The sequence below is a fragment of the Peromyscus maniculatus genome, chromosome 19, assembly GCF_049852395.1.
Source record: "Peromyscus maniculatus bairdii isolate BWxNUB_F1_BW_parent chromosome 19, HU_Pman_BW_mat_3.1, whole genome shotgun sequence".
NCBI classification, from domain to species: domain Eukaryota; kingdom Metazoa; phylum Chordata; class Mammalia; order Rodentia; family Cricetidae; genus Peromyscus; species Peromyscus maniculatus.
The window spans coordinates 29,399,483-29,418,168 of record NC_134870.1 but is presented as its reverse complement, the minus strand read 5'-3'; the positions used below and the strand labels follow the sequence as shown (position 1 = coordinate 29,418,168).

General features: G+C 47.5%; 1 protein-coding gene across 17 annotated transcripts in view; it reads right to left on the bottom strand.

Annotated features, from left to right (window-relative positions):
* LOC102907684 (protocadherin gamma-C4) overlaps positions 1 to 18,686 on the bottom strand; it is a 200,658-nt gene that overhangs the window by 89,902 nt on the left and 92,070 nt on the right. The window contains exon 1 of one of the 17 annotated variants that reach the window (XM_042264432.2): positions 13,934 to 18,623. The exons of 13 other annotated variants lie outside the window; for them this stretch is intronic. In XM_042264432.2, coding sequence (XP_042120366.2) covers positions 13,934 to 16,354 — 2,421 coding nt within the window. In that variant the 5' untranslated portion in view covers positions 16,355 to 18,623. Of the gene's footprint in view, positions 1 to 320; positions 3,688 to 4,457; positions 9,044 to 9,086; positions 12,051 to 13,933; positions 18,624 to 18,686 lie in introns of those variants that run through there. 3 more of the 17 variants (XM_042264443.2, XM_076555061.1, XM_042264431.2) reach the window with 3 other exon arrangements.

Genomic DNA, 18,686 nt, shown 5'->3' with positions numbered 1-18,686 from the left:
TCGATAGCCACCAATCATGATGATAGATAACAATACTGAAGTTAACGCACTACAAAGCAAGTCAAGATAATCGACCTAGCCTTTCAAAATCAAAAGAAAATATGCAAGCACCAAAAATGGACTTTGATAAAGCCCTTCTGAAAAAAATGTTAACCTGATGACGGTAAGGTACACACAACACAAACCAACGAATACGTTTTCTAAATATGTATGACTAGTTATTTCTACCCAAGCCTAATTTTCAAAACCAGCTCAGCAAAAGACCCTTCAAGACCTGTGCCAAAACAACAACAATTGGGAGGCAAAGAACTATATCTCACCTGACTATCTGTTGGGTCACATTTGCCTAAAACGGTAGCTGGGTCTTCAGCTATCAGGAGAGGCTCGCTTTTCCCACAGCTCTCCTGGCTGATGAGCGTGTCTGCGTAGTTGGGCTGCGGGAAGATCAGGTGACTCTTCCTCGAGTCCGCTGTGAGCGAAACCTCGTGGGAATAGGTCTGGAGAAAAGCGCGCACCCCGTCCACGCCCACAAAATGCGACGGAGGCATGCCAGCCAATCCGCTGGCAGCCTGGAGCAGACGCGAGGAGTGCCAGCGCCGAAGCCTGAGAGCCAGCAAAACCATGACGAAGATGAGGAAGACGCAAGAGACTGCAGTGACGGCTACCACTAGGTACAGGGTGAGGCCTGACTCATCCGGGTTGGTGGGAGTCTCCAGACTAACCAAGTCCTCCAGAACGTCCGGGATGCTGTCAGCCACCGCCACGGTGAGCCTGACTGTGGCGGAGAGGGGAGGCTGGCCGTGATCCTGTACAGATACGACGAGGCTCTGCTTGAGAGCATCTTTGTCCATCATGGCGCGGGCAGTGCGAACCTCCCCTGTGTGCAGCCCCACCGAGAAGAGCCCTGGCTCGCTGGCCTTGAGCAGGCGGTAGGAGAGCCAGGCGTTCTGCCCCGAGTCTCTGTCCACCGCCACCACCTTGGTCACTAAATAACCGGGCTCTGCAGAGCGGGGCGCCAATTCCACACCAGTGGAGCCATCAGTGGGGAGAGAGGGGTACAGGATCTCTGGAGTGTTGTCGTTCTGGTCCAGCACGTACAAGGTCAGCGAAATATTGCTGCTTAGTGGTGGGTCGCCATTGTCACTAGCAGTCACTCCCAGTTGTAGGGTTTGGAACTGCTCATAGTCGAAGGACTGCAGGGCATACAGCACACCGGTGTCTGAGTTGATGGAAACGTAAGAGGATAGAGGTGTCCCCTGGATGGTGTCCTCAGCCAGAGAGTAAGTGACCTGGGCATTTTCTCTGCTATCTCTATCAACCGCGGTCACCGAGAAGATGGAAGAGCCCCTGGGGTTGTTTTCAGGAATGTAGGCAGAGTAAGAGGGGTGAGTGAAAACTGGAGGGTTGTCGTTGGCATCTGCCACTTTGAGCAGGAGGTGAGTTTCTGTAGACAAGGGTGGACTTCCCTGATCTTTGGCGGTTAATGTAATATTGTAGCTCTCCACTTGCTCCCGGTCCAGCTCACTATTTGTTATCAATTTATAATAATTTCCATACGTCTTTTCTAACTTAAAAGGAAGACCATTAGGAATGAAGCAAGTGACTTGACCGTTTTCTCCAGAATCTTGATCCTGAACGTTTAAAAGGGCAATTACTGTACCTGAAGGAGAGTTTTCCGGCACTGAGTTAATGGAAGAGGTGACAGTTATCTCTGGAGTGTTATCGTTCACATCCGTAACTGTGATCTGCAGCGTGGTGGTGCTCAACAGTCCTCCACCATCTTGGCCTTGAATTTCCATCTCATAGAATCTGTATTTTTCAAAATCCAGAGGCTTTCCGACTAGAACTTCTCCAGTTTGAGAATTCAACTGAAATATTTCAGAAGCTTTGCTTTTCATTTTCCGGAATGAGTACGCCACTTCTCCGTTTATACCCTCGTCTGGGTCTGTGGCGTTCACCACGAGCACCCGAGTTCCAGAGCTGAGGTTTTCAGGAATACTCACTCTATACACAGACTGTGTAAACTTTGGGATGTGGTCATTTACATCCAGGACCACCACGCGAATGGGAACCGTGCCCTTGCGGATGGGATCTCCCCCATCTAAGGCTGTGAGGAGGAGGTGGTGAGAAGCCTCTTTCTCCCGATCCAGGCCTTCCTCCAGCACTAGCTCTGGATTCTTGTCCCCATCAGTTCCGCCTCTCACCTGCAAGGAAAAGTAACTACTGGGGCTGAGCTGGTAGCTCTGGAGGGAGTTCATCCCGGCATCTGGATCCCTAGCGCTAGGAAGAGGAAATCGCGATCCAGGACTAGTATGCTCGCTGACTTTGATCTCCACTTCCTTTTCCCGGAAGCTGGGGGCGTTATCATTAATGTCCATTATTTCCACCTCCACTCCGTAGATCTTCAGGGTGTCCTCTACGAGAATCTCCAAATTTAGCAAGCAGGAGGGCAAGGTATCACACAACTCCTCGCGGTCGATCCTGCCCGCGGTGACCAAGCTGCCACCTCGCGGATTCAGAGCGAAAAGCTGCATTTCGCCTCTGGAGACGATACGGACTCCGCGTTCCGCGATCTCCCCGGGCTCCAGCCCCAGGTCTTTGGAGATGTTGCCCACGAAGAAGCCTTTATCTGTCTCTTCTGGCACCGAGTATCGGATCTGCCCGGTCCCAAACGTCAGCAAGGTCCCTAGGAAAATGCACAGCGGGACCAGCGCTCGGCGGTCCAGGCTGTGAGGCTGATTCGCCATGGCTCCGAGTGAGTGCAGTTCGTGGGTTCTTGCGCCAGTTTATTTTTTTCTGAATTAGCTTTTGTGTCTACGAGGTTCCAGGTCGTCCGCATCCAAAATATAATCCAAAGCGAGCGGAGGTGTTTTTATTTCCAGAATTAGGATGCGTGAGTATCCATCCCTTTCGGCTTTGTGTGGTAGAGGTTCAGGAGAAGGACTCAATAGCTTTGCCCTCCCATTCCCTGATTGGTCAACAGCGGCGCCTAGAGCCCAATCTTATTATTACAACACTAAGAAAAATCGGAAGTCCGTTGCAGAGGAAATTGTCACACTCACCTTTTCCGTGAATCATACACAATTGTAAAGCTGAAAACCGCAAAAATAGTTATGTGATGTGATGTAAAATTCACCAGGCGCACTTATGAAAAGGGTAGATATTAAATGGACATGTTTAATTTAAAGTTTTGAAATACTACTGGAACTGAAAACGCACAGATTAGTTGTGATTCCAACTGGTTTTACTGACGGAAGAGACACGACATTTGTGGATGTGAAAACAGCGTGTTCCATAAAATCCTGAGGTAGGATGCATGGCTATTATTCTTACTACTTTTTCCCCCAAGGGTGTTATTTTTATTGTTTTAATTATGTGTATGTGTCTTTGTGAGTATGTGCACGTGTGAGTGTGGGTTCATGTGAAGTCCAGAAAAAGGTGGAACTGGAGGTACAGGCAGTAGTGATCCTTCAGTTGTGGATGCTGGGAACTGAACATGGGTCCTCCCAAAGAGCAGCGATGCTCTTAACCACCAAGACATCTCTTCAGTCCCCACCAAAGATTTTTTAATGAATCATTTTGTTTTTTAACGAGCAAAATAAAGACGGAATATTTCACTCAAACTTTGAATAGCATTATGGTTATCATTTAAAAGATAATAAAATGTAACTGTATTTCATGCTTTTTTTTTTTTTTTTGGTTTTTTTTTGAGACAGGGTTTCTCTGTGTAACTTTGCGCCTTTTCCTGGAACTCACCTGGTAGCCCAGGCTGGCCTCGAACTCACAGAGATCCGCCTGCCTCTGCCTCCCGTGTGCTGGGATTAAAGGCGTGCGCCACCACCGCCCGGCTGTATTTCATACTTATAAATGCAAGCCATTTTTAATGAAACACTCGCGTGAGCGTTTCATATACTTGTATATGTTAGAGGCCAGAGGACAGGGAGGAGAGAATCAGTAATCAAAGCCAGGACCTAGAGCATACTATACCCTCAACCCTCAAAAAAAGAAAGAATTAAAGATGTTTGGATAGTAGTGTATTTAACCACTGCGAACCTTTTGTTGTATGTGCTGGATAGAACTGGGAATGTTTCACACGAGGCACATGGATTTTGTCACCGAACCACATTCCCACATCCCTTCCAAACACAGGGATAGCATGAGTTTGGCCTGGATTTCTCCTAGGAACTTTAAGTTCCAAAAATAGAGCCGGCCAGGTGGCTTGCCCCTTTATTCTCAGCACTCGGGAAGCAGAGGCAGGCAAATCTCTGTGAATTCTAGGTCAGCCAGGTCTACACAGCAAATTCCAGGACTACAGAGAGAAACTTCTGTCTCAAAACAAAACAAAACAAAACAAAACAAAACAAAACAAAACAAAACAAAAACAAAATCCTTAAAATAGCACAACTATATTGGAGCACATTGGTTTACCGGCATTTAAAAAGCATAATATTAAATACCTGGTTAAAGGTCTTCTCGTCTGCTTCAACACTAGGAGTTAAAATGCTAGTCAACAGTGCTGAGGAACTATCTTTGTTGAGAATATCTTGTGTGGCTGGATAATCACCAACAGAGGTGAGAAAATTAAAATCTGGCTTAGCTTGATCTCCCGGCACGCACAAATTATAGGCATAGGGCAATGTCCCTTCGCTGTAGTTCGGTGGAAGTACAGGTCGAGACTTGGAGCCGAGAACTGGCCCCAAGCATCCAGTGGTTGAAGAGCTGGAAGACTGTCGCAAGCGCAAAGCAATGGCCAAAATTACCGCGAAGAGGAAAAGCACTGAGATCAAGGCCAAGGCTACCACCAGGTAAAACTGAAGCTCACTCTGGGAGTCGGAAGGAGTGGGGTGATCGACAAGGTCCGGCAATGCTTCCTGTAGGCTGTCTGCGAAAACTAGGAGCAACGTGGCAGTGGCAGAGAGCGGTGGCTGTCCACCATCCCGCACAGCGACCAGAAGGCGCTGCCGCGCCGCGTCCCTGTCGCCCAAGGCACGCGCTGTGCGCACCTCGCCAGTGCGCAGCCCCAGGCTGAAGAGCCCGGGATCGCTGGCCTGCAGCACGTGGTATGACAGCCAGGCGTTGTGTCCCGAGTCCGCGTCCACAGCCACCACCTTAGTGACCAGGTATCCGGGCTCGGCAGCGCGCGGTACCATATCGAAAAGCGCGGAGCCGTCGGGTTCGAGCGCGGGGTACAGCACGCGCGGTGCGTTGTCGTTGCAGTCGCCCACCAGCACGCGCATGCTCACGTTGGCGCTGAGCGCGGGCGAGCCCTGGTCGCGCGCCTGCAGAGTCAGCTGGAAGGAGCGCAGCTGCTCGTGGTCGAAGGCGCGCTGAGCGAACACCACTCCGCTGTCCTGGTTCACCGACACGTAGGAGGACAGCGCCTTTGGTTCTAGGTCGCTGGCTATGATGGAGTAGGAGACGAGGCCATTTAGTCCAAGATCTGGATCCCGTGCTTTGACTTGGGCTATGGAGGTACCGGGCTGGTTGTTTTCTGGTACATTTACCAGATAGGCGGGCTGTTGGAAGACAGGTGCGTTGTCGTTGACGTCAGCAACGTGTAGAGTTATGATTATGCTGGAGGAAAGGGGTGGCTTGCCTCTATCTGTGGCTATGATGGTGATGTTGTACCCCGGGGTCTGTTCCCGGTCTAGGATGCTATCTGTCACTAACTTGTAGTAATTATTGGAAGAAGAATGAATCTTAAACGGACTGTCTCCACTTAAACTGCACGTGACTTGTGCGTTTTCCCCGGAGTCTCGATCCCTTACTTTGAAGAGGGCCACAACCGTTCCAGAAGGGGAATCCTCCAATATCTGATCAGAGAGGGAAGTGATGATTATTTCTGGGTGGTTGTCGTTCTCATCTAGAACTTCTATAATTACTTTACACTGAGAAGAAAGAGATCCTCTGTCCTTTACCTCTACATCAATCGTGTATTTTTCTACTTCTTCAAAATCCAAGGGCTGGTGAGTTACGATGTCTCCAGTTAGGGAATCGAGCGAGAACACGTGCTGAGCTTCGTTAGCCACACCCAGGAAGGAGTATGTGAACTCCGCATTGATGCCTTCGTCCTGATCTGTCGCTCTTAGCCTTAGGACGGCCGTGCCTGGAGGCACATCTTCCCGAAGGCGGACTCTGTACACATCTTGGCTGAACACTGGGGGGTTATCGTTGGCATCTACCACTCGGATTCGGAGCTGAGCAGTACCACTTCGGGGCGGGTCCCCACCATCTACAGCAGTCAGCACCAGGTGGTGGGTGTTCTCGGTTTCTCGGTCCAGCGTCTTTTGCAGTTCTAATTCTGGGTATTTGCCACCATCAGGATTGTCTTTCACCAACAATGAGAAATACTCGTTAGGACTTAGGTGATACTTGCTCAGTGAATTCACACCAATATCAGGATCTTTCGCAGACTCCAGAATTGTTCTCATACCTGGGTTAATGGATTCACTTATTTCTAGGTTTATTTCATCTTTTGGGAATCGAGGAGCATGGTCGTTAACATCCTCAATCTCCACAACGACATGAAAAATATTCAGGGGGTTTTCCAGCACTGCTTCCAACTGCAACTCACACTTTCTTCTCTCTTTGCATATCTGCTCGCGGTCTATGCGGTCCTTCACCAGTAAATCCCCGCTCTCCGCGTCCACACTGAAGTGCAGCTTCTCAGCGCTAACCCGCAGCTTCCTTGCAGAGACTTCCAGGACACTGAGCCCCAGATCCTTGGCGAGGTTCCCCACCACAGAGCCGCGGTCCAGCTCCTCCGGGATGGAGTAGCGGACCGGTTGGCCCAGCGCGGGACAGAACAAAGGCAGCAGCAGCAGCAGGGTAAACAGTACCTGCGGGCGGCCGGGGCGCTGCCTCTGCGCGCAGCTCCCTCCCATTGCTGGCTCGGGTTCTCTCTAGGTCTTCGGGTCTTCACAGTAGGATAGAGCGCGGTCTTCCGAGGCGGAGGTGCATCTGGCCCCGTACAGCTGGACCCCAGTTTGGGTCTGGGAATCTGTGTCTTAGTCTCTTTGAGCGCGAGTTCCCTTTGGAGTGTATTCGTTTCTGCGCAGGAAATTCCAGCCTAGAGACTGAGGGATGCCGGGCGTTGGAGCCTGCTCTGCACTGGCCGACAGCGGCGCCCAGAGGCTCTGAGTGGAATTGCAGTCTGGCGTTTCATATTTTGAGGAATCTTTTATTTTATATTAAGCGCAAGTTGATAAGCTAAAATATTTGAATTTTGTTTCTTATTGACTTTGTTTCCATCGTGGAAATTTTAATATTAAATATTATATTTAATTCGTAAAAATATAGTAATTTTGGGTAGATTGAAAGACTGTTTTGTTCTAATAAAAAGGCATGAAAGAAAGTAAAGGGAAGGTACACAGATCCAGCCCATGGCCCACTGTTACCCAGATCACCCATCCACAGGAAATGATTATCACTCCTTTTGAGGAAAATTATCTTTTGTCATCAACTCTAGCTTTAGTCAGTTAAAAAGTAAAAACCCTTTCATCCATATTTAGACTGCAACCCTGGCTGTATTCAGTCATTCAGTATGGTCAGTCTTGCTCTAAGAATTTTTTAAAAATTTATTTTCATTTTATGTGCATTGGTGTTTTTGCCATGGGTGTCGGGTCCCCTGGAACTGGAGTCACAGACAGCCTGAGCTGCCATGTGGGTGCTAGGAGCTGAACCCGGGTCCTCTGGAAGAGCAATCAATGCTCCCAACCACTGAGCCTTCCCTCTATCCCTAAGAATTTTAATAGACTCTTTACAACGTCAAAAGAGTGCTGTTGAAGCTTGCTTTTTTTCAAATAACGGAACTGAAATATATACATAATAATTATTACTCTTGTGGGGGAAAGATGTGGAACAATAGTTTCAATGAGTAAATTGTATTATAACTCCAGAATGTGTACTTACCTTCCATGAATCTACAGTTAACCAAGTGTTGACACAAAAATGTCAGGGTCTCAGATGTATTGTGAGACTTGGTAGAACACTACTTTTTCTAGTAACTTCTGTAGAGTAATAATAAATCCAAAGGTCGAACCAAATACATCATCGTTGTCTTGAACTAAATGTGCTCACCAGTACCTCCACCAATCATTGACTTAGAAGGGTTTCATGCCCATCTTTGCTTAAATTCTGACACCCCCCCCCCCCCGCAGAACTGCCTTTTCTTCCTTTGCTCTTATCTCTTAGTTTATTTGAAAGTTCAGTCCCAGCGCTTTCGCGTTTCCTCTGAGTTTTCTTCTACATTAAAGAGAAATACCCTTATCACACTTTTAGCTTCTGTTCTTGGGAACACAGACATTACCCACCCCAATCCATATTTACCTGTTAGCCTTAATTACTGACATGTTTAATTTTGAAGAGAAAAAAGGACAGAGAATCCAAAATCTCAATTTAACCGTATAAATTCTTAGAATCTTCATTGGGCAAGGAAAGTCAAATTAAAAGCCTGTATCTTTCATATAGTAAGAGTTTATATAATTATATGCAAAAGGAAAGCCATATGGGTATGATTTTGCTTATAAAAATTCTAAGCACATAGTTATGAATTGTTGATTGAATATCAATGAATAACTTAAAATCTCTAAGGAGTATATAAGGTATTGTTTGAGAAATAGAACTGCAAAAACATACTGACTTTGTCCTCAAAGAACTACAGTGAACAGCCTTGGATGTGGCTTGTGTATCTGGTGGGGCTAATGCATTTGTTTCTGACGTTTACCTAATTTTGACACACTTGCCTTCAAAAGAGCTGTCTAAAGCGGTAGGGTCGCAGCGCTACCAACAGACACTTCCATAGGAAGTTCCCTTTTAGGAACCGCCAATGTTGTACTCAGAGCAACACAAGGTTCTGCATAGCTATTCATAACAACCTTATGGCAATCTGGGTGATTTTCATGATAGGTTCCAAACAGTCTTAACCACCAGATTCTACTCTTTAATGTTTTAGCGAGACGCAAGTGTCGCCGGAACCGAGAGCGGTGGTTTAAAAGTAGAGATCTAATATTTCCACCACCTGGATTTCAAGCCTAAATGTAGATCTGATCATAATTGTTTAAAGAAAAGGTAAAATCAGCACTCACTGGCACCAGAGGGGCATCTTCTACAGGGCACTTCGAATCATCTAACAGAGACAAAGGATCTTTTTTCTCGCAGCTCTCCTGGCTGATGAGCGTGTCTGCATAGTTGGGCTGCGGGAAGATCAGGTGACTCTTGCGCGAATCAGCAGTTAGGGAAACCTCGTGGGAATAGGTCTGCAAGAAAGCGCGCACCCCGTCCACGCCCACATACTGAGAAGCAGGCAGGCCACCCAATCCATCTCTCGAAGACTGAAGCGCGTGAGACTTGTGCCAGCGCCGAAGTTTGAGAGCCAACAGCACAATGACAAAGGCGAGAAAAACACAGGAGACCGCCGCCACTGCCACGACTAGGTAGAGGGTGAGGCTTGAGGCTTCAGAGTCCTGCGGTGGCTCCAGGTTGCCCAAGTCTGCCAGAACATCAGGGATGCTGTCGGCTACTGCAACAGTCAAAGTCACCGTGGCGGAGAGAGGGGGCTGGCCGTGGTCCTGCACAGCTACCACCAGACTCTGCTTGAGGGCATCTCTGTCCAGCAGGGCCCGCGCGGTGCGTACTTCACCTGTGTGAAGCCCCACCGAGAAGAGCCCAGGTTCGCTGGCCTTGAGCAGGCGGTAGGACAGCCAGGCGTTCTGTCCCGAGTCTCTGTCCACCGCCACCACCTTGGTCACCAGATAGCCCAGCTCTGCTGAGCGGGGAGCAAGCTCCACACCGGTAGAGCCATCGGTGGGTGGAGCGGGGTACAAGATTTCCGGGGAGTTGTCATTCTGATCCAGCACGAACAGGGTCAATGACACATTACTGCTGAGGGGAGGCTTCCCGCTGTCGCTGGCAGTCACCTGCACCCGCAGTTCTCGGAACTGCTCATAGTCAAAGGACCAGAGCGCATACAGGATGCCAGTGTCTGAGTTGATGGATATGTAGGAAGAAAGCGGTGCCCCCTCGATGGTGTCTTCAGCCAGAGAGTAAACGATCTGGGCGTTCTCTTTGCTATCCGGATCCAGGGCGGTCACCGAGAAGATGGAGGCGCCCCTGGGGTTGTTCTCTGGGATATAGGTAAAGTAGGAGGCCTGAGAGAAGGTGGGTGGGTTGTCGTTGATGTCCGCCACGTGCAGAGTGAAGTGAGCCTTGGTCGACAAAGGCGGGTTCCCCCCATCCGCGGCTGTAACTGTGATGTTGTAAGAGGACACCTGCTCCCTGTCAAGGGCTCTTTCTGTCACTAGTCTATAGTAACTGTCAATGGACTTTTCTAATTTAAACGGCAGATTCCCTGAGAGGGAACAGGTTACCTCTCCGTTCTGCCCAGAGTCTAAATCATGCACGTTCAAAAGGGCTATGACAGTTCCCACAGGCGAGTCTTCAGCCACTGGACTAAAGAGAGAGGTGATGGTCACCTCCGGAGTGTTGTCGTTTACGTCTTCTACTGTAACCAACACTTTGGCAGTTGCAAGATAGGCCCCTCCATCTTCAGCTTGGATTTCTATTTTATAGAAACTCATTTCTTCGTAGTCTAGATTTTCAGATATTTTTATCTCCCCAGTACTTTTGTCTAGTTGGAATTTCAACAGTTGTGTGTCCTGTAATTTTCGGAAGGAGTATGTCACTTCTCCATTGGCGCCTTCGTCCTTGTCGGTGGCAGTCACTTTTAGCAGCGGCGTGCCCACAGGCAAGTTCTCTGGAATATTCACTCGGTATTCAGGCGAGGTGAAGATTGGAGCATTGTCATTTGCATCAAAGACAGTCACAGTGATGAGGACTGTGCCGGATCTGGGAGGGTTACCACCGTCAGAGGCCACGAGGACCAGGTGGTGAATGGCCTCTTCCTCACGATCTAGGGCGTGCTCCAGCACGAGCTCTGGATACTTGACGCCGTTAGCACCGCTCTGAAGGCCTAGGGAGAAGTGCTTATTGGGGCTGAGCTGGTAGCTCTGCAGAGAGTTCACGCCCACATCCGGATCAATAGCTTCCGGGAGAGGAAAACGCATCCCTGATGCGACATTTTCATTAATTTTTACATCTAGAGTTTCTGCTTGGAATTTTGGCGCATTGTCATTGACATCCGTTACCTCTATCTCTATCCCGAAAAGTTTCACCCTGTCTTCCACAAGGATGTTAAAGCTGAGGAGACAGGGCGCGCTCTGGGCGCACAGCTCCTCCCGGTCTATCCTGCCTGCAGTGACCAAGCTGCCACCTCGCGGGTTCAGAGAGAAAAGCTGCGACCTACCTCTGGAGACGATGCGGACCCCGCGCTCCGCCAGCTCGCGGGGCTCCAGCCCCAGGTCCTTGGAGATGTTGCCCACAAAAGAGCCTTTCTCTAGTTCTTCAGGAACGGAGTAGCGGATCTGCCGAGCTGCGGACTCCCAGGGCATCCACAGGAAAAGGAGGACCAGTTTGGTGCGCTCTAAGAGATTCCTTTGTGCGGCCATTGTCTCCTGACCACGGAATTTTCTCAAAGCTCTCTCCCATCAGCCGGGCGCGCTGTGTGTTTTACCCGGTTCTTTTCTTCTTTCTGTGGCCTCAGGAGTCTCGGATGGAGTACCTTAAATTCCTGGGTGATTTTCGTTGCAGCCCAGGAGCCGTTTTGCGGGAACTGAGAGGCTTTAAGCCTTTGGACCCTGAGAATCCCGACTGAGCTCTGGCGGCGTTTTGCTCTTCGTAGGTGAATAGCGGCGCTCAGAGTCTGAAGAAGTTACTGCACCTACTACAGAATCTCAGCAAATGCATCTGTTGAGTTGTTTTATTTTATATTGATCTTTGATTTCTCTGTTCATTCTTTTTAAAGGGTGTGAGATTGAAATCAGGGCTTTCATACATGCTAGACAAGTTCTCCATCACTGAACTATATCCGAGCCCTTCTCAACTCGTAGGTTACTGGGGGAGTGTATAAGTTAAATTGACAATATTTACAACTTATTTCCAACAGGAACACACTTACTTAAAACATAAATAATGTTTATTTTTTTGTGTTAAAAAATCTCACAACTTTTATATTCATTCACATGAAGGCAATTATACTCCTTTTGATAAAATTCACTTTGAAAGATTTTTATTTTCTTTAATTAGATTATGTTGTTTAGTTTATAATCCTGTAAGAGGCTGACAAGATAGTTTATTGTTACTTAATGATTTTTAAAAATGTACTTTTTCTTACATAGGATTGTTATTGAAATTTTAATTAGGCTATTTAAAAATGAATTCATCAAATAATTAGAAAGTAAAAAGAGCAAATTGTATGGTTGCCTACCAAAGTGTGTTGTAATGGAAAGACAAAGATGTTACAAGCATTTCAGGCCCCAGAAAAAAAACCAAAGATGCAGTGATGTGATATTTCTCCAGTGTAGGGAATCAAAGGATGTGAGGCAAATACTCTAAGTTTTTATGCCAAGTATCTTTTTTTCAAAAGATTTATTTATTTTGTGTATTAGTTCTCTATCTGCATGTAAACCTTTATGTCAGAAGAGGGCACCAGATCTCATTACAGGTGGTTGTGAGCCACCATGTGGTTGCTGGGAATTGAACTCAGGACCTCTGGAAGAGCAGCCAGTGCTCTTAACCACTGAGCCATCTCTCCAGCCTTATTCCAAGTATCTTATTGTATCAGAGCATTAATACCAATATTAAGAATGTCTTCTCCTAGGCAGCTCACCTGGTAGTGTGAAGAAGGTGGACTACAAATTTGGAGTTTTGCCTGCCCACCCACACCCAGAAGGAGTCACAGGTTTACTTCTTTTACAGAGGAAACAGGGTGTTTAAAAGTGTCTCAGTCAGTGTGGCATTCTTCAGACATTTTGTTCTAGTTCTGAGAGGCAGGTCTTACCCCCGAGCATTGGAATTCTAGGTAGGTAATGGCCAGACCCAACCGTAAATTTTATCTTTTTACTTTCAAAGATCTTAAATCACAAACAGATTGAAAGCAAAAAGGCAAAAGCATCTCACAGTGTTCTTGGAAATCATTCCTTTCGATGTAGAGGAAAAGATTGAGAAAATGTGCAAAAGAAGTTCTAAGAAAAGGGAGGAGAATAATAGAGCTGGAAGAACTGAAGTAGAGAAGAAAATCCCCCTCGGGCAGTTATACTAACTTTTGGGGATCACAAAACCTTGAGAATGTGAACAAAACTTCAAGTGTCCTCCCAAGAGAAGCATCTGCCACTGAACAGAAGTTGTAAGATCTGTTAGCCGATATCCCAATCACCCCTCAAGGGTGGAGTTAAAAAAAAAAAAAAGAGTGAAAAATAAATGGAGACATCCAAATGCAGCAGAAATGATTTACAATGAATATTTTCCTGGAAAGGAGCACCGTTAAGATAGTTCAGCGCGCTTTAAACATTAAGACATATAAATTAGATGCATAAATTCATTTAAGTAGTGAGTTTGGATAGGCTACTCATTTATTTGGTTAGACGCCGAGACTATTATAATTATTATATGTATATGAGTGTTTGGCCCTCGCATATGAACGCGCACCACAAGGAAGTCAGAAGACGGTGTCAGATTCCCTCTGCCCCGGAACTACAGTGGTGGATGGTTGAGAGCCACTGTGGGTGCTGGGAACCGAATGCCTGTTCCTTGCAGAAACAACAGAGCTCTTCACCCTTGAGGCATCTCTCCAGCCCCAAGACTTTTGCTGCTTTTGTTTGCCCACCGGAGCCTTACAGGACAGCTCCAATTTGTTAACTTTTTTTTTTTTCACTGAAGGATAGATCAACTTATGAACAAAAACTCATCATTTCACCATTGAGAAGACGCGGTGGCAGTTAGCTACCGATTTTTCAAATACGGACCTGGATACCAAAACGAAGTTACTATGGATGAAACAAGAGAAACTAGGATTATTAAAGAATAAAACGAAACTTACCGGTGTCAGAGTCTCGGGATGTGTAGTCAAATCATCCCCAACGTGAAGCGGAATTAAAGCCCCAGGAGAACTACCGCAAACTACGTCTTCAGCAGAAGGCAAAGGTGCGCTGCATTTCAGGAAATTTAACTCCGCCTTTCCCGTATGCCCAACGCACAGATTGTAGGAATAAGGCAGAGTCCCCTCGCTATAGTTGAGAGAAACCCCTGGCCTAGTCTTAGAGCAAACACCAGATTGAAAGCAGCCCCAGACAGAGGGGCTGGAGGAGTGTCGCAGTCGAAGCGCGATGGCTAGAATCACAGCCAGGAGGAAAAGCACAGAAATCAAGGCCAAGGCCACCACCAAGTAGAACTGCAGCTCCGCTTGAGGGTCAGGGGGTAGTGGGTGGTCACTGAGGTCTGGCAGGGCCTCCTGCAGGCTGTCAGCGAACACTAGCAGCAGCGTGGCAGTGGCCGAGAGGGGCGGCTGTCCACCATCGCGAACACCAACCAACAGGCGCTGCCGCGCGGCGTCCTTGTCGCCCAAGGCACGCGCTGTGCGCACCTCGCCAGTGCGCAGCCCCAGGCTGAAGAGCCCGGGATCGCTGGCCTGCAGCACGTGGTACGACAGCCAGGCGTTGTGTCCCGAGTCCGCGTCCACAGCCACCACCTTAGTGACCAGGTATCCGGGCTCGGCAGCGCGCGGTACCATGTCGAAAAGCGCGGACCCGTCGGGCTCGAGCGCAGGGTACAGCACGCGTGGCGCGTTGTCGTTGCGGTCGCCCACCAGCACGCGCATGCTCACGTTGGCGCTGAGCGCGGGCGAGCCCTGGTCGCGCGCCTGCAGAGTCAGCTGGAAGGAGCGCAGCTGCTCGTGGTCGAAGGCGCGCTGAGCGAACACCACTCCGCTCTGTGCGTTCACGGTCACGTAGGACCACAGCGATTTAGGTTCCAGATCGCTGGCTATGATAGAGTAGGAGATGTGACCATTGGACCCCAAATCGGGGTCCGAGGCGCTGACTTGAGCGATGGAGGCTCCAGGTGGGTTGTTCTCCGCCACGTGGACTATGTAAGAAGACTTCTGGAAAGCCGGGGCGTTATCATTTACGTCGGTGATGTGCAGAGTGATGGTTGTACTGGAAGAAAGGGGTGGCTTGCCCCTGTCCGTGGCCGTGATGGTGACATTGTACTGTGGGTTCTGCTCTCGGTCTATGGCTCCATCTGTTACCAACTTGTAGTAGTTGCTAGAAGAAGCATGGATCTTGAAAGGCAGGTCTTTGCCTATCTCACACGTCACTTCTCCGTTTCCTCCGACATCCCGATCTCGCGTTTTGAAGAGGGCCACCACCACTCCCGGAGGAGAATTCTCCAAGATGCCTTCAGAAAGAGAGGTGATGATTATTTCTGGGCTGTTGTCGTTTTCGTCTAGGACGTCTATGATGATTTTACACTGTGTAGAGAGACCGCCTCCATCCTTCGCTTCCACTTCCATGGTGTATCTTTCTACCTCTTCGAAATCCAAGGGCTGGTTGTTCTTAATCACGCCTGTTTTCTCATCTAGAGAGAACACGTGTCTTGTGCTCTGGGCAGTGCTCTGAATGTAGTAACTTATCTCAGCATTGATGCCCTCATCCTCATCAGTGGCTGTCACTTGCAACACGGAGGACCCTGGGGGCAGATTTTCACTAACACTGATCCTATATTCTTCTTTGCTGAACACTGGAGGATTGTCATTGATGTCCTTTACAGTTATTTCTATTTGAGTGGTAGCACTGCGAGGCGGGTCCCCTCCATCCAAGGCAGTCAGTATCAAGCGATGAGACCTCTGTTCTTCCCTGTCTAGGAGTTTCTCTAGAGACAGCTCCGGAGTTTTGCCGCCATCAGGATTAACTCTAACCATTAATGAGAAATAAGGGTTGGAGCTTATCTGGTAGTCTTTAATTGAGTTCAAATTTATGTCAGGGTCAGTGGCAGGCTGAAGGTGTATTCGTGTACCAACCGACACAGATTCTAGAATTTCTAAACGCGTCTCTTTCTTCTCGAATTGAGGAGCATGATCATTAATGTCCTCAATCTCCACAACGACATGAAAAATATTTAAAGGGTTTTCCACCACAGCTTCCAACTGCAACTCACACTTTCTTCTCTCTTTGCATATCTGCTCGCGGTCTATGCGGTCCTTCACCAGTAAATCCCCGCTCTCCGCGTCCACACTGAAGTGCAGCTTCTCAGCGCTAACCCGCAGCTTCCTTGCAGAGACTTCCAGGACACTGAGCCCCAGATCCTTGGCGAGGTTCCCCACCACAGAGCCGCGGTCCAGCTCCTCCGGGATGGAGTAGCGGACCGGCTGGCCCAGCGCGGGACAGAACAAAGGCAGCAGCAGCAGGGTAAACAGTACCTGCGGGCGGCCGGGGCGCTGCCTCTGCGCGCAGCTCCCTCCCATTGCTGGCTCGGGTTCTCTCTAAGTCTTCGGATCTTCACAGTAGGATAGAGTGCGGTCTTCCGAGGTGGTGGTGCATCTGGCCCCGTACAGCTGGACCCCAGTTTGGGGCTGGGAATCTGTGTCTTAGTCTCTGTGAGCGAGAGTTCCCTTTGGAGTGTATTCGTTTCTGCGCAGGAAATTCCAGCCTAGAGACTGAGGGATGCCGGGCGTTGGAGCCTGCTCTGCACTGGCCGACAGCGGCGCCCAGAGGCTTCGAGTGGAATTGCAATGTATTTTGTTTAGAAATCCTTTCCCAAAATGTATATATTGCTCTGAATATGCAGCTATGAAATAGCCGCGAAATTTAATCTTACTACGGGATTACAGTGGATACTTACATGTTTAACCTCTTTAAAGACCATTATATATAATTTGAAACGTATACCACACTACAGAATATTATGTATTATGTTGTGAATCTTCACGTACAGATCAGACTAACCAACTTCAACAGTGATGAACCTAAGGCCCAATTTTGTGTAGTGTGTATTGAACTTTCTGGATATTCAGAATAAACTTGGAAGATATGTAGTGTACTTTAACACTTCCTTTTTAAAAGGAGACAAAATTAATTACCAGTTATTTCATTTTCCAGCCTACTTATATTCTACAACCTGTTATCTACACACATAGTTTAAGAGCATTGGAATTGACCATTTCCCACGGTCTTCTCAGTCATCAATCCAGTTACCTGTGTTGTGTGTTTTTTTTTTTCTTTTTTTAGCTAAGGGACAGGTGGGTGTGAAACCATGTGTCTCCAACCACAAGGTGAAGAGTTCAAGATTAGCCTGGGAGACATAACGGGACCTGAATCATAAAGCCAAGGAAACCAAACCAAGACAAAACAAAATTATCCTCACCTGTGCTCCTGTAAACCACCCCGATAAAAAACACACAAAAGGCATGAACATTGGAGCGGGGCTAGTTGTGAAGAGGAAAGGGAAGAGGAAGTGGGGTGGAGGTAAGGGGTGGCAATCAGAGAGTGAGTGTGATTGAAACACATCACACACATGTATGAACATTTCACGATTAATACATGCTAATAAACACTGAAAAGAGAAGTGATGTTTTGTGTAGACTGTTATCTACTTACCATGTCATAGATACATGCATCATGAGTATCTATGTTATGTTTTCCCCAAATTAACATGCATTTTATACTCATGGATTTAAATATAAATATGACTCCTCAGAAGAGAAATTTGAAAAATTCCCATACTGCATGAGTAGAAAATAAGATTCTCAAAGAATTCTCATTTCCTCCTATTAGCATAGAGAAGAAAGAGTGGCTTCTTTTATTTTGTTTTTAAGGTGATGCAGATTGAACCCAGAGCTGTGCACAACTCTAGCCCTGAACCACACCTGTAGTATTAAAAAAATGCTTGATGAAATTGAAGTGTCTATGTATCATATTAGATATCCATTATACATCATAATATCAGTGTCTAGATAAATTAAACTCCTTATTATGTACAAATCCCTTTATGTCCATAGAAACACCAGCAGTCAGCAACCTATCTATGCAACACAAGTTTACAATAGAAAAAGAACTTAGACAGTGCTTCTACGAAGACCTGGCTGTCCTGGAACTCACTCTGTAGACCAGGCTAGCCTTAAACTCACAAAGATCCACCTGCCTCTGCCTCCCGAGTGCTGGGGTTAAAGGCGTGCACCAGGCTTAGAATGGACATCTGAAACTTTCGTTTCTTTCCCTTTCTTTGCAGACACAGGTTAAACTGAGTGTCTCACACAGGACAGGCAACTCCTCAGCCACTGAGCAATGCTCCAGAGTCACGTTCAAGTGTTCTCCTGCATGCCATCTGTTACTTGAACGCTGGCCTTATGTTTAAAAACCAAGTAATACATTATTTTTCCTAATAGCTAAAATCCTGGAAAATCTTTTCAGAATCTTCTGCAGCATGCATGTCCTGAGACCAGTTTCTCACTCACATCCTAGCTACTCCCTGAGATTGGAGGATTGAGCCGGAGCCAAAATTAAATTCCCTATATTTGACAAATTTTTAATTCCCCATATTAGCAACTTTTCCTAGGCAAGCATACATTGAAAGAAGAGTGTCAAGCTGTTTTTCATAACTTGATGCTATAGCATTAGGAAACCCAAGCCTTTAATGCTATTACTATAAAGGATGCTATAATTTTCATCATTAAAAGAAGAAAAGGCAAAAAGGGCTTTGCTGGGGTTTTGAAATGATAGCTGAAGCTTGACTCACCCTCAAAAAAGATCTTGCCGGGCGGTGGTGGCGCACGCCTTTAATCCCAGCACTCGGGAGGC